This window comes from Neoarius graeffei, chromosome 24, assembly GCF_027579695.1.
Source record: "Neoarius graeffei isolate fNeoGra1 chromosome 24, fNeoGra1.pri, whole genome shotgun sequence".
NCBI lineage: Eukaryota > Metazoa > Chordata > Actinopteri > Siluriformes > Ariidae > Neoarius > Neoarius graeffei.
Window position 1 is genome coordinate 27,420,220 of NC_083592.1, and position 15,593 is coordinate 27,435,812.

Below are 15,593 nucleotides of genomic sequence, written 5' to 3' on the forward strand. Positions count from 1 at the left end.
AATATCTGAGGTGAAAATATTTTCAGAAATGTTACCTGAACAAATACTTAATGGCTTCCTGTATAAAGTCGACTGCTCTCCCATCCAGGTAGTCCTCCATTGCTGTTTTAGCCATGGCCAAAAGACATTCTCCAAGTCCTGGCCAAAAGAAAAATTTAACAAACATCTATAACTTGCCTACTTAGTTGATGTTGGTGATACGGACAATATTTTTCAACAATATTTTCAAACTTAAAAAAATAATTGTAAAAGTGCATCTGTGTGATCTAAAATGTCTAAGATTTTTTTGAATGCAAGATTTTACTGGCGCCTTGAGCATAAAGTATTTCGAATTTATTTATTCAAAAGTTATTGAAACAAACCAGACCAATTAAGAGATGCTGGACTACAAACCAGTCTGGCTGCAAGAATAGCTAATGGTCTGATTATCTCATTAAAAGATCCATATCAATCACATTTCAAATCAATTATTTTCCAACCAGCCATTTGTCTTCATTTCGTTCATCCTGTCAGATGTTCTTTTCAATGCACAAAGACGGGACGTCAGCCCTAATTTATACTTGACAGATCTACGCTAACCCAAATCCAATAAAGAGAAACTAGATATGGCAATTAAATCTGCGTTTAACCGACTGCATCACTGCAAAAAAAAAAAAACCTGAAACTGAATTTGAGGAGAAAATTACTTAATACTAGTGAAATTATATTTCTGCATGGACAGATATTTTTACTTGATAAGACATCTTGGAATAAGTTGGTTGAAATCTAGAACTAGGGTTGTCTTGTATTTTTCTAATAGGACATGCTAGATCGGTTCAACTATATTCAAGATATTTTCACTTGCTAAGAGATCATTTTTTGCAGGTGATCACAATACAAGTGTAATGATTACAAGAACAATTTATTATACCCCCGCTCCGAAGGAGGCGGGTATCCTGGTTTACCCCTGTCCATCCGTATCTCCATCCATCCAAAACACCCTTTTTCTCAGCAACCACAAATCATAGCCACTTGGTACCAAACTTCAGCTTGGGGTTCAAAACAGTGTATACTGTTTTCAGGTCTGTCGCACATCGACTTCCTGTTTACCGACTGAATATATTTATGAAAACATATAGGGTGGATTTACAACATTTTCCGAACACTTTTCTCAGCAACTACAAACCACAACTGCTTGATATTTGGTACCGAGCTTCAGCTTGGGATTCTATACCGTGTATGCCACTTTCAGGTCTGTTGCACATCGACTTCCTGTTTACCGACGGAATGTATTTACGAAATTTTCATAACACTTTTCTCAGCAACTACAAACTACACTGCTCTTTACTTCCTTGTTTCAGGGTTAATTATTTGTTGAAGTCAACATTCATAATAAGTGTTCTGTTCAGGCCTGGAATTTCGTCATTTTAGGGGCAAGGCCACTTGGCCTTTTGTGCTGTCAATTTTTTGAGGGCATGAAGGCCAAAAGCCAGTAGCCTGGGCCCGCCCATACTAAGCATGACGCAACACGAGGGCCTGTTGCAAGCTTAGTCTGGCCAGGCAAGCTATCTACAGCTCTTCCAAACTCCCGAAAAATCGGGAACCAATCAACTTTGAGCATCTCCAACGGCCCTGGGTAGAGGCATGTTCAAGGCACTGACGTAGTAGAAATGCGACCGGAAGCCACAGATTGTTTACAGAATCTATGCCGGAAGCGCTTCATTCACGAATGCTGTATTGAAAGCATTCAACGGGAAGTTCTCATTGAAAACGGAGCAAAGAGCAGCCCTGGAGGTATTTATTGAAAGGAAGGACGTATTCGCCTTGCTTCCGACCGGCTTTGGTAAGAGTTTAATAATAGGATGTCTATTGTTTAATTTACCAGTTAGCCCCATCGCGTCACATACGTCAGAGGAAAGAGTGATGTGATTGGTTTAAGCTTCGTCACAGCCTTTTCTGGCTTCGACCAGTAACAAACTGAGGCATTTCAGGGAGGCAGGTCAACCACGGGCTCTGGGAAACGGTTGGGCTTAATATCTTGGCCAGACCAATAGCTCGTAGAGCTTTGAAGTCGCATTAGCCAGGCTAAAAAGCCAGGGCACCAAGGCCATAAAATATAATGATTTTAAGTTCACGTCTATATTGAATTTAATTTAAGGACTAATGACTCTTCTGAGGAAGACTGGAGTCGCAGTCGAAACTATCAAACAGGTAAAGAAACATCTCCTACACTATTATGTCTGAAGATAAGAAAATATTGAACACATCTAAACTTAATCCATCACTCGCTTCAAAAATTTTAAAACTTATTTCACCTATATCCTCCCATAATTTTTGTTCAATTGACACCGAATGTGCAAGAGCATCTTCAGACTGTACTACTACGCAGATTTTTGATTAATCAAAATTGAGCCTGGAGTCCATCAAAATGTTTGACTGTAAATGGAACATATACTAGCATACAGCCTACTGATTAACCCATAAGAGCCCAGACCCATTTCTCATCTCATCATCTCTCGCCGCTTTATCCTTCTACAGGGTCGCAGGCAAGCTGGAGCCTATCCCAGCTGACTACAGGCGAAAGGCGGGGTACACCCTGGACAAGTCGCCAGGTCATCACAGGGCTGACACATAGACACAGACAACCATTCACACTCACATTCACACCTACGCTCAATTTAGAGTCACCAGTTAACCTAACCTGCATGTCTTTGGACTGTGGGGGAAACCGGAGCACCCGGAGGAAACCCACGCGGACACGGGGGGAACATGCAAACTCCGCACAGAAAGGCCCTCGCCGGCCCCGGGGCTCGAACCCGGACCTTCTTGCTGTGAGGCGACAGCGCTAACCACTACACCACCGTGCCGCCCCAGACCGATTTCTCAATCAAGGAAAATTATTGAGGAAATAAAATGAACTAAATAGACGTCAGAAATGTTTTCTTTCTCCTTTTATTCTTTAAAATAGCACTTTCATGTCTCAAGATCTGAAATATTAAATTGCAAATTTGCAGGACACTGCAACACTATTACACTGTTAACCTGAAAGTTCAAAAGAAACATACAATACTAGTAACAAAACAGTGCTAACTGCATAGATTAAAAAAGTGGCTATGAACAGACAACAGCACATATCACGCATCATATTACAACAGGAACAAGCAGTAGTAACATCCATGACCTTACACTTAAACCTCGACAAAGGAAAAACTTGACAGCAAGCTAATTAGCATTTGTTACCGGCTACAGTCGGTACTCGGCATGTTAAAAGTGGGTCAACGTTGTAACGACATAATGTTACTGTACAAGCAATGCTTATTTAACGGTAACAAACTTAAGCCCTACATGTTGAAATTCCTCTCTTATTCATTCGTTAATTTATCACACAGTCTTACCTCAGTCAACTTCTTCCCTCCTTCTGTGAAAATTCAACGTCTCAGACGCGGACGCAAGTGGGTGGGGGATGCGTTTGATTAAGTCTCCTGGTTGGCTGGTGATAGATTGGGGTCATTATAGCACGTCGGAGCGGTTCATGCCAGGCTCGAGTCCGATCCACCACTGATGAGTTGCCCAATAAGAATCCAGAATGTCATCAAAAGACGTTTTTTTTCTCAATAGACGCAGGTGATGTTAAAGCCTATTGGCAGTCACGAGGCAGACTACAAAACCGCAGGGCATCAAGGCCATTGTGGCCTTACGGCAGATATTTTTTTCCAAGAGCACAAGGCCAAATTGAGAGGGCACGAGGGCCATGGCCCTCGTGAAATTCCTGCCCTGATCCTGTTCCTTCAATTGCTTGCATTCTGATATAAGCGAGAGCGGGGGGGGGGGATACGTAAGTGAGCAGTAGCTCACAGTTGATCTTGTTTAAACCTGAATAAGAGGCTTGAATAAGAACATAATTATCAAGAGCTACATAAAAACGGAACAAACACCCACCTTTCAGAGCTGGCACATACTCTTCAGTTTCTATTATCTGCTGGTACTCCACTGCCGCCTCTTTGTACCTGCCCAGGATCTGTTTGATGGAGGCCATCTGGTAGAGGCTGTAAATGGAGCTCGGCTGCAGCATGTGAGCCTTGCCAAAAGCTTTGAGGGCAGCTGTAAAGCTGTGGCGGTTCAGGTAGGCCTCGCCTAAACACTCCCAACACACCCAGTCCTGAGGATCAGCCCTCAACGCTGCCTGCAGACTGGAGCCAAGAACATTGAGATTGGGGTTCAGTAATATCAGCTTTCCCAGACATATTTAAACGAGGTGTCGATATGAAGGATGCATACTCTGCAATAGCCTGTGCATGCTGGCCCACTTTAAGATGATACAGGCCTCTTCTCATCCAAGCCCATTTCGCTGAACCTGGAGTTGCTCTGTCTGTCACTGCCTGAAGAACGGCGAGAGCAGAGTCCTAATCAATAGAGAGAGTTCATAGTTACAAACATATCAGCTCCTCAATAAGGGTAGAACTATAATACGTGTGGCACTCAGAGCACGAACCATGTCTCCCTGCTCCATGCTGAGGTCCACAGTGGCAGCTCCAGCCTCTGCATCAGTGGAGTCCAACTCGAACGCTTTCTTGTAGCAGCCTCTCGCTCGGCCCTGGTCTTTGGCTACTTCCCTGTAATAATGACCCAGGTAGCAGAACACGGAGCCAAGATGGGGATCCAGCTTCGCAGCCTAGAGGTATAGTGATGAGGAAATGTATTCTAGTGAGCTATAAGCTTTTTCTCTATCTAATGTACGTACTGGAAATCTGTGTATTCAAGAAAATCTGTGTATTCCTTTAACACCAGTGATTTTAGATACCAGTGTCCCAGTGCAAAATCAAGGGCATAAAGAAAAGAGGCGATCACCTTCAGCAGATGAGTGTGAACTTTGCTCTTGTCCCTCCGTGCATCTTCCCCCATGTTCCAATAAAGCTGCCCCAGCAGGAAGTACAACTCCCCACTGTCTGGCCTCTGAGACACAGCTTCAGTAAAACTACAAGATGGCGAAGATAGACGTAAATGTGTGTGCATAGATAATAATAATAATAATAATAATAATAATAATAATAATTTATTGACATAGTGCACATTACATTGACTACGCTCACATGCGCATTACAGGAAATAAATTACAAGAAAATACAGTTAATCTGACTTATGCCCAAGTCAAATGTCGCACCCCACATAGGCCGAACCCAACGCAAACAAACCGAAACAACAGGTTTTGCTCACTTGTATCCGGCTCGGCGGTCAACCTGGGCCTACAATATATAAATATTACACAAACTTCACTAAAATATATATATATATATATATATATATATATATATATATATATATATATTTTTTTTTTTTTACACGCACGCACACACAAATTATATCTAGCTAATGCTTAAAGAAAATTAGAGTGCTCTGAGAGCACAATATCCCCCACTGGCAACTAGGCCAAAACTCTGGTAAAATGCGACTGAATTGAACGAAATTTCAATATTCGTATTACCGACATATAACAAAGACTTCTGTCAAGTCTCGTGAAATTCCTCCAAAAAATGTGAGAGTAGTTGATTTCAGAATGCGAGTACCCATCCTGGGACAGACGGACATCGCCACAACACAATCCCCCTTCGGGCCTTTCAGCCAGCGGGGGATAATAACTTTTTGCCAAATTACATGAAATTCCTCCTAAAATTGTGAGGGAAGTTGATTTCAGAAAGCAAGCACACCTTGATGAAATTACCCAAATACAAGTTTGTTAATAATCAAGGGCATAACTCTGGGAAAATTTGCCCAAATTAAACAAAATTTCAATATGCGTATAACGGTCATATAACAAAGCCTTTTGCCAAGTTTGGTGAAATTCCTCCACAAATTGTGAGAGGAGTTGATTTCAGAAGAATGTACACCCTCATGAAACTGTCAAAAGTACAAGTTATTTAATCAAGGCTCAAAAGTCTGGTAAAATGTTCACAAACGAAATTAAATCGCAATATGCATATTACCGTCATACAACAAGACCTTTTGCCAAGCTTCGAGAAATTTGTCCAAAAACTGTGAGAGGAGTTGATGCCAGAAGGTGAGCACACCTTCAGGAAATTGTCAAAGTACAAGGTTTTTAATCAAGGTTTTTACTCTGGTAAAATGTGACCCAATTTAACAAAATGCGTATTACCGCCATACAACAAGGCCTTTTAATAAGTTTCGTGAAATTCCTCCAAAATGAAAAAACACATTCATGAAATTGTCAAAGTATAATTTTGTGGGGGCTTTGTGGCTCAGGTGGCTAAGGCGCCATACCATAAATCCGGGGACCCGGGTTCGATTCCGACCCGAGGTCATTTCCCAATCCCTCCCCGTCTCTCTCTCCCACTCATTTCCTGTCCTGTCTCTACACTGTCCTATCCAATAAAGGTGAAAAAAGCCCCCCCAAAAAAATCTTTAAAAAAAGTATAATTTTGTTACTCAAGGGCTATAACTCTGGTAAAACGTGACCCAATTTAACAAAATTAAAATATGCGTATTACCAACATATAACAATGCCTTTTACCAAGTTAAGTGAAATTCCGAACAACTGTGAGAGGAGTTGATTTCAGAAGGTGAGCACCCTTCCCAGGATGGACATCGCCATGACATAATCCCCCTTCGGGCCTTTTAGCCAGCGGGAGATCTCATCTCATCTCATTATCTCTAGCCGCTTTATCCTTCTACAGGGTCGCAGGCAAGCTGGAGCCTATCCCAGCTGACTACGGGCGAAAGGCGGGGTACACCCTGGACAAGTCGCCAGGTCATCACAGGGCTGACACATAGACACAGACAACCATTCACACTCACATTCACACCTACGGTCAATTTAGAGTCACCAGTTAACCTAACCTGCATGTCTTTGGACTGTGGGGGAAACCGGAGCACCCGGAGGAAACCCACGCGGACACGGGGAGAACATGCAAACTCCGCACAGAAAGGCCCTCGCCGGCCCCGTGGGCTCGAACCCAGGACCTTCTTGCTGTGAGGCGACAGCGCTAACCACTACACCACCGTGCCGCCCCCAGCGGGAGATAAAAACTGAATATGCCATCAAATTAAAATTTTTAAAAAACGATTAAAACATTAATAACATAAAATGAAATTATTTTACTGGCAGCGATATGCCTCCCTGAATAGATAAGTTTTCAGGACGCATTTAAAAGCATCTATATTAGTGGCGTTTCGGACAAACGCAGGCAAACTGTTCTATTAGTTTGGGTGCCACGACATTAAATAAATCGGCCACCAAGAGTAGCTAGGGTCCATATATTGGGAAACTGAAGTAAGAGTTTGTCATCAGAAGATCTTAGATTGTATCTAGAAGCAGTTTTGAGTTTTACTAGTTCTGTAATATACGCAGGAGCGAGTCCATTTAAAGCTTTATAGGTAAAAAGTTCAATTTTAAACTGAATTCTGTAACTAATCGGTAACCAGTGGAGACTACACAAGAAGGGAGTGATGTGATCAAAATGTCCACGACTGCAAATTAGCCTAGACTTTATAATGTACGTTGTGGGAACATGAGGAGAGAAAAAAAACAAAAACAACAATAAAAAGTACCATTGCTCTGCCTGCTGGTGTTCGTTTTTAGCTCTATGTGTCATTCCCTTTATGGTTAAACCTTCCACAGAGCCAGGATGTGAGCTCAGCAACTCAGAAGACACCTTTAAAACAAAAAAATCCAGTCATTTTTTTTTTTGTAATCATAGGTCATACCAGTAACACACAATACAACACGTATTTACAGGATGTACCTGTAAGGCTTCTTCAAGCTTCCCCTTTTGTAAATAGGCTCTCCCTTTTAACACTAACAGAGCAGGATCGTTGTTCGCATCTGGCATCTGAAAAACAGATGTTTTGTGTCATGTAATAAATAAGTGGACCTACTGGAACGCACAACAGAAGATCATAGAGTCCAGAGTGTGTCTAATTCTACAGCCAGTCCTCTACCTGAGAAAGCATCTCCAGAGCTTCATCTGCACTCTGCTCTGATCCGGCTCTCACCAGCACCTCCAGCTTTACTCTCATCAGCTTCTGGGTCCAGTCTTCAGAAAACCCTGCACATGCCTGCAACCCTGAAACACACACACAAGTATCATAAGATGCACAAGGTACGACCGCTTATACTTACACAACTCATAAATAAATTTAGAATGGGTGTTTCAATAGCTGTTTTTTTTGCATTACTATGAAATTTGGATGCATTTCAAATTTACTATACATTCAAGTGCATATCACGGGTAAATTCAGGAGCAAGATCAATGTAATTCTCCTATTTTATATTAAACTTTGGTCAAATATCTGTAACATTCTGCATTCTCTGCATTTTTTTTTTACCTTGCGCAATACCAGAAAAATTCAGTTGAAATCAAGCCATTTGAGGCGAATTGGTCCACCTCTGAAAAAACCTGGCATTTGGATTTCCCGGCAAACACCGATTTTCGTGACGTCGCGTGCGGGACGCCTCCCTCTGAATCCTACGTCAGCGCTGGTTTGTTTATGAGAAAACGACCTGGTAGTTTTCTGCAAATTTCTTCAACGTTATCGCATAATTATTAAAATGGTTAACAGATGTATGGTAGGAGGGTGTAGCAACACCAATCTTGATGGGATTAGTACTCATCGTTTCCCAAAAGACCAGACAATGAGAGAGAAATGGGAGCGCTTGGTCTACACAGGCTGTGCACTGAAACCGTGCAAAGCTCTTTCAGCCTGCTGGCGCTTCCGCAGGTAACGTCACGAATCTGGCTCCAGACTCCCTTGGGATTTTTCCAGATGCGTTTTGTTATTTTATTTTTTTTCTGCTGTAGACAGATGGCCTTGTGCAAAATTACCCTTCTGGATGAATGTGTAAAGGGACATACTTTCATATATATATATAAAAAAAAAAAAATAAATAAAAAAAAAAACACGAAATTGGTCCAGAATATGCCCTTTAAGATTAGAATGAAATACGAGTTTGTTACGGTTGTATATTAATGCTGCGATGCTGACTGACACTTTGTTAAGCTCCACCTACTTGATTTCAGGATCAAGTTGGAAGATTCACCGTTTAGAAATCAGTTATTTTTTGAATCAATGCATCCAAAATTACACAGGCAAGTAGAAAACTAAGGTGTCAAATATCACCCATAACATGACAGTTTTTTTGTGTAAGAACACACACACAAAAAAACCCTGATACTAAACGTTTCAATCTATAGATTCTAGTCAAAGGCTCAGCAGCCTGATCAACTAGAAATCAGCGTAGATGATAAATAAATAAAAGCAGCATTCTCCTGCGCTTCAAATAAATAAATGTATATCGAAGGAAAGATAATAGTTAGTGTGCTTTCTCCACCATGCTGAATACTTCCAGTGTAAACCAACCTGTCTGTTATTCGGCTATTAGCATTCTCCATTTGATAGGAATTAGCGAAAATATTTGTCTCTTTATTTATTTATTTGACACAAGCGTAATTAATTAATTAATCATGCGTTATCTGAGCACTTTGGACTGTTTGTATATTAAATGTTTAGTATAATAAATACACAGGTGATTACAGGAAACCGCGTGCTCTGATTGGTCGCGAAATTCAGACAATTACCCGATAATTGCCTCGAGTGACTCGGCAAAATGGCGGCCAATCGCCTCGTCACTGTAAAGGCCAATTTATGCTGACAACGCAGTCCTCGCAGACGGTGTCGCAGATAGCGTCTGCGTAGCCCCCCCACCTTCGCAGACGCTCTGCGCGCACCTCCCAAAAATTGTGACCACCGCAGAAGCCTCGCAGACAGCGTCGCAGACAAGAGGGCTCGGATTGGTCCACTCTACATCCACTGTACACGCACTTCCACTTCCCTACTTTCCCGGTTTGGTTTGTTTTCACGACCGCCAATTTTAAAAACACAAGCGAAGATGGAGCAGCATGAAGAGCGGTTGATCGAGGAAGTGAGGAAGTACGGACATCTATACGACTCCAGTTCTAGTCATTAAAAGTAACCGGAGGATAAACACTCCACTAACCACACCCACCAACTACTCCTAGCGATTTCGCGACTTCGCGCCCCCTTGCGTTGTAGCGGTGAATAACATCGCGCACGCCTATTACTCCCCGCTCAACGATCAATTACAACTGTCTGCGAAAAGCTGTCTGTGAAAGCCTTGTCGCAAGAGCATGCAGAGGCCTTAAGTGAGGAAGAATTAGAAAAAAGAAAATGCTATTACTAAAAGCTCTAAAGATGCTACGAAATTTGGTCTAAAACTATTCAAAAGGTAAGGTGGAACTGCGATTTATTTTATCGATTCCAAAACAAAAGTATTTTATGTGAGTCGGCATAGATAAGTGACAAGTCCGTGTGCATTACATTTGCATGCCGCTTTTGAAGATTGAAATATATTTTTAATAATTTTTTTTTTTAAAATAAGCACCCATGTATTTATACTAAAACAATTATTCATAGAAGGCAAAGTGAATATCGGTGAAGAATAACCGAGATGAAGTCCAGGTTATTTAAATAATATTGGCTGGCGTTGAGTGGTATATCAGATATATTTCATTCAGCTAGCATGATACTGAATGAGTCAAAGACAAGTAGCTGAATGGAACACATTTGATATACCATGCAAAAAAGGCAGCCATTATTATTATTACAACCCCGATTCCAAAAAAAGTTGGGACAAAGTACAAATTGTAAATAAAAACAGAATGCAATGATGTGGAAGTTTCAAAATTCCATATTTTATTCAGAATAGAACATAGATGACATATCAAATGTTTAAACTGAGAAAATGTATCATTTAAAGAGAAAAATTAGGTGATTTTAAATTTCATGACAACAACACATCTCAAAAAAGTTGGGACAAGGCCATGTTTCCCACTGTGAGACATCCCCTTTTCTCTTTACAACAGTCTGTAAACGTCTGGGGACTGAGGAGACAAGTTGCTCAAGTTTAGGGATAGGAATGTTAACCCATTCTTGTCTAATGTAGGATTCTAGTTGCTCAACTGTCTTAGGTCTTTTTTGTCGTATCTTCCATTTGATGATGCGCCAAATGTTTTCTATGGGTGAAAGATCTGGACTGCAGGCTGGCCAGTTCAGTACCCGGACCCTTCTTCTACACAGCCATGATGCTGTAATTGATGCAGTATGTGGTTTGGCATTGTCATGTTGGAAAATGCAAGGTCTTCCCTGAAAGAGACGTCATCTGGATGGGAGCATATGTTGCTCTAGAACCTGGATATACCTTTCAGCATTGATGGTGTCTTTCCAGATGTGTAAGCTGCCCATGCCACACGCACTAATGCAACCCCATACCATCAGAGATGCAGGCTTCTGAACTGAGCGCTGATAACAACTCGGGTCGTCCTTCTCCTCTTTAGTCCGAATGACACGGTGTCCCTGATTTCCATAAAGAACTTCAAATTTTGATTCGTCTGACCACAGAACAGTTTTCCACTTTGCCACAGTCCATTTTAAATGAGCCTTGGCCCAGAGAAGACGTCTGCGCTTCTGGATCGTGTTTAGATACGGCTTCTTCTTTGAACTATAGAGTTTTAGCTGGCAACGGCGGATGGCACGGTGAATTGTGTTCACAGATAATGTTCTCTGGAAATATTCCTGAGCCCATTTTGTGATTTCCAATACAGAAGCATGCCTGTATGTGATGCAGTGCCGTCTAAGGGCCCGAAGATCATGGGCACCCAGTATGGTTTTCTGGCCTTGACCCTTACGCACAGAGATTCTTCCAGATTCTCTGAATCTTTTGATGATATTATGCACTGTAGATGATGATATGTTCAAACTCTTTGCAATTTTACACTGTCGAACTCCTTTCTGATATTGCTCCACTATTTGTCGGTGCAGAATTAGGGGGATTGGTGATCCTCTTCCCATCTTTACTTCTGAGAGCCGCTGTCACTCCAAGATGCTCTTTTTATACCCAGTCATGTTAATGACCTATTGCCAATTGACCTAATGAGTTGCAATTTGTTCCTCCAGCTGTTCCTTTTTTGTACCTTTAACTTTTCCAGCCTCTTATTGCCCCTGTCCCAACTTTTTTGAGATGTGTTGCTGTCATGAAATTTCAAATGAGCCAATATTTGGCAAGAAATTTCAAAATGTCTCACTTTCGACATTTGATATGTTGTCTATGTTCTATTGTGAATACAATATCAGTTTTTGAGATTTGTAAATTATTGCATTCCGTTTTTATTTACAATTTGTACTTTGCCCCAACTTTTTTGGAATCGGGGTTGTATAATGCATAAACACTCTTCATATCAGCATTCTCCAAGGCCAGCACTAGCTTACTCATGACTCGGCGCAGTCAGTGCAGCAGTGAAGTCACCTTCCAGCCAGTGTAGCGTTCATCAATAGTGTTAGCAAATGCTAATAAACCAGTGCTACTGAGAAATAGCAGCACAGGCTGCTAACGACGAGAAACTAGAATGTTTGTCTCCAGACTCTTCTTCCATACACGCTCGCCACAGTATTTTTCACTCAGACTTAAGTATTCATTTCTCTATGTAATTTACTTACTTTTAAAATCAACATTGACGGCTACACACAACGGAGCGACCTGACAGCCTGCCGCTAATCCCTCGCAAAATCCTTTGTCCTGTTGCTGTTTTGATGTGTCTGGCTAAGTTTTAGCTAAGCTGAAGTCCCAGCTCTAATAGTATCAGTTTGTCACTCCTTGTAAATATACATGAAGAATATCTAATGAAGTTTTGATAGCCTTTTGGGTGTTCAACGTGTCTTTCTCTTTCCCGGCGAACAAAGAAGTGCTTCTGCGCATGCGCAGCAGAAAACACTCACTGAATATTCGCATCAGCTCTGACATAGGACGTCATGTTGTCTTGACAACATGCAATATTGTAAACCATTCTGAACGCTCATTCTCCATTGGGTAGAGTGACGTAGTTCATGTAGGATAAGCGATATGCTAACAATATTGCATGTTATCAAACCAAATGAATGAAACCCGCTAGAAGGGAATAGAACACGTTTTTATTCCATCGAACAAGTGTCCTGTATGTATAATAATTCCCGATATTCACTTCGCCTTTGATGAATAACTTAATTATAATGCAAAATAAGGATATCTGTTTCAAGGTGGAGTTTTCCTTTAAGTTCAGTGATCCTGTATGTTATGAATGAGGAGCTGTGAGACAAGTTGTACCTTGCCTGGCGGACAGAGCACTATCAGAGTATTTGTGCATTTTGAGCTCAGCCAGAGCGAGATAGTACCAGCCAATGACGCTGGAGCGCATCCGCTTCAGCCCTGCAGACAAACACAAATACATTTAACACAAATATCTGTTTACGATCAATCTTCCAGTACTCTTCCCAACACGATGCAACACTTCTAACACCAGTAACTTTAGTTCAAGGTGAAAGTGGACATTAATCGGTTTTTGTTGCTTTTCATTCAGCCAAAACTACAGTGGTGCTTGAAAGTTTGTGAACCCTTTAGAATTTTCTATATTTCTGCATAAATATGACCTAAAACGTCATCAGATTTTCACACAAGTCCTAAAAGGAGATAAAGAGAACCCATTTAAACAAATGAGACAAAAATATTATACTTATTCATTTATTTATTGAGGAAAACGATCCAATATTACATATCTGTGAGTGGCAAAAGTATGTGAACCTCTAGGATTAGCAGTTAATTTGAAGGTGAAATTAGAGTCAGGTGTTTTCAATCAATGGGATGACAATCAGGTGTGAGTGGGCACCGTTTTATTTCAAGAACAGGGATCTATCAAAGTCTGATCTTCACAACACATGTTTGTGGAAGTGTATCATGGCACGAACAAAGGAGATTTCTGAGGACCTCAGAAAAAGCGTTGTTGATGCTCATCAGGCTGGAAAAGGTTACAAAACCATCTCTAAAGAGTTTGGACTCCACCAATCCACAGTCAGACAGATTGTGTACAAATGGAGGAAATTCAAGACCATTGTTACCCTCCCCAGGAGTGGTCGACCAGCAAAGATCACTCTAAGAGCAAGGCATGTAATAGTTGGCGAGGTCACAAAGGACCCCAGGGTAACTTCTAAGCAACTGAAGGCCTCTCTCACATTGGCTAATGTTAATGTTCATGAGTCCACCATCAGGAGAACACTGAACAACAATGGTGTGCATGGCAGGGTTGCAAGGAGAAAGCCACTGCTCTCCAAAAAGAACATTGCTGCTTGTTTGCAGTTTGCTAAAGATCACGTGGACAAGCCAGAAGGCTATTGGAAAAATGTTTTGTGGACGGATGAGACAAAAATAGAACTTTTTGGTTTAAATGAGAAGCGTTATGTTTGGAGAAAGGAAAACACTGCATTCCAGCATAAGAACCTTATCCCATTTGTGAAACATGGTGGTGGTAGTATCATGGTTTGGGCCTGTTTTGCTGCATCTGGGCCAGGACGGCTTGCCATCATTGATGGAACAATGAATTCTGAATTATACCAGCGAATTCTAAAGGAAAATGTCAGGACATCTGTCCATGAACTGAATCTCAAGAGAAGGTGGGTCATGCAGCAAGACAACGACCCTAAGCACACAAGTCGTTCTACCAAAGAATGGTTAAAGAAGAATAAAAAGTTCATGTTTTGGAATGGCCAAGTCAAAGTCCTGACCTTTATCCAATCAAAATGTTGTGGAAGGACCTGAAGCGAGCAGTTCATGTGAGGAAACCCACCAACATCCCAGAGTTGAAGCTGTTCTGTACGGAGGAATGGGCTAAAATTCCTCCAAGCCGGTGTGCAGGACTGATCAACAGTTACCGGAAATGTTTAGTTGCAGTTATTGCTGCACAAGGGGGTCACACCAGATACTGAAAGCAAAGGTTCACATACTTTTGCCACTCACAGATATGTAATATTGGATCATTTTCCTCAATAAATAAATGACCAAGTATAATATTTGTGTCTCATTTGTTTAACTGGGTTCTCTTTATCTACTTTTAGGACTTGTGTGAAAATCTGATGTTTTAGATCATAGTTATGCAGAAATACAGAAAATTCTAAAGGGTTCACAAACTTTCAAGCACCACTGTAAACTAATATTCACACATTCACCATCTGCCACACAAACAACTACATTGTATGACCAAAAATGTATAACCCCATACTAACCATGACCAAAACTCTTGATAGCGTCCTCATATTTCTTGTCCAGAAGAGCTTTTTTACCCAGACCAAAGTGGGCCAGTGAACTGACCGGGTCCAACTCCAACAGACGAGTGTAACAACTGACAGCTTCTTCACTGCAGTCATCTACCATCAAACACAAAAGCAACACATATAACCTCAGTAATAATTCACCACATGTTTATCACTCCTTAACTGCATTTAATTTTAATGAATGAAAAAATTAAGGAAAAAAAAAAAACTGCCCAAAATCACGGTTTTATCTACAGTGCCTTGAAAAAGTATTCATACCCCTTGAACTTTTTCACATTTTTCCACCTTATACCCACAAACTTACAAGTTTTTTATTGAGATTTTATGTGATAGAAAAACACAGAGTAGCACATAATTGTGAAGTGAAATGAAAATGATAAATGGTCTTCAAAATTTTAAACAAATAAAATTCTGAAAAATGTGATGTGCATTAGTATTCAGCCCCCCTG

At 41.0% G+C, this 15,593-nt stretch overlaps 1 protein-coding gene across 2 annotated transcripts in view; it reads right to left on the reverse strand.

The window, feature by feature from the left end:
• Positions 1–15,593, reverse strand: part of skic3 (SKI3 subunit of superkiller complex) — a 136,287-nt gene that overhangs the window by 98,457 nt on the left and 22,237 nt on the right. For both annotated transcript variants that reach the window (XM_060906954.1, XM_060906955.1), the window contains exons 9-18: positions 15,097–15,237; positions 13,148–13,249; positions 7,933–8,057; positions 7,737–7,823; positions 7,543–7,646; positions 4,828–4,954; positions 4,472–4,651; positions 4,258–4,382; positions 3,919–4,169; positions 36–138 (exon numbers count right to left, since the gene is read on the reverse strand). In XM_060906954.1, the coding sequence (XP_060762937.1) occupies positions 36–138; positions 3,919–4,169; positions 4,258–4,382; positions 4,472–4,651; positions 4,828–4,954; positions 7,543–7,646; positions 7,737–7,823; positions 7,933–8,057; positions 13,148–13,249; positions 15,097–15,237 (1,345 nt within the window). The remainder of the gene's footprint in view (positions 1–35; positions 139–3,918; positions 4,170–4,257; positions 4,383–4,471; positions 4,652–4,827; positions 4,955–7,542; positions 7,647–7,736; positions 7,824–7,932; positions 8,058–13,147; positions 13,250–15,096; positions 15,238–15,593) is intronic.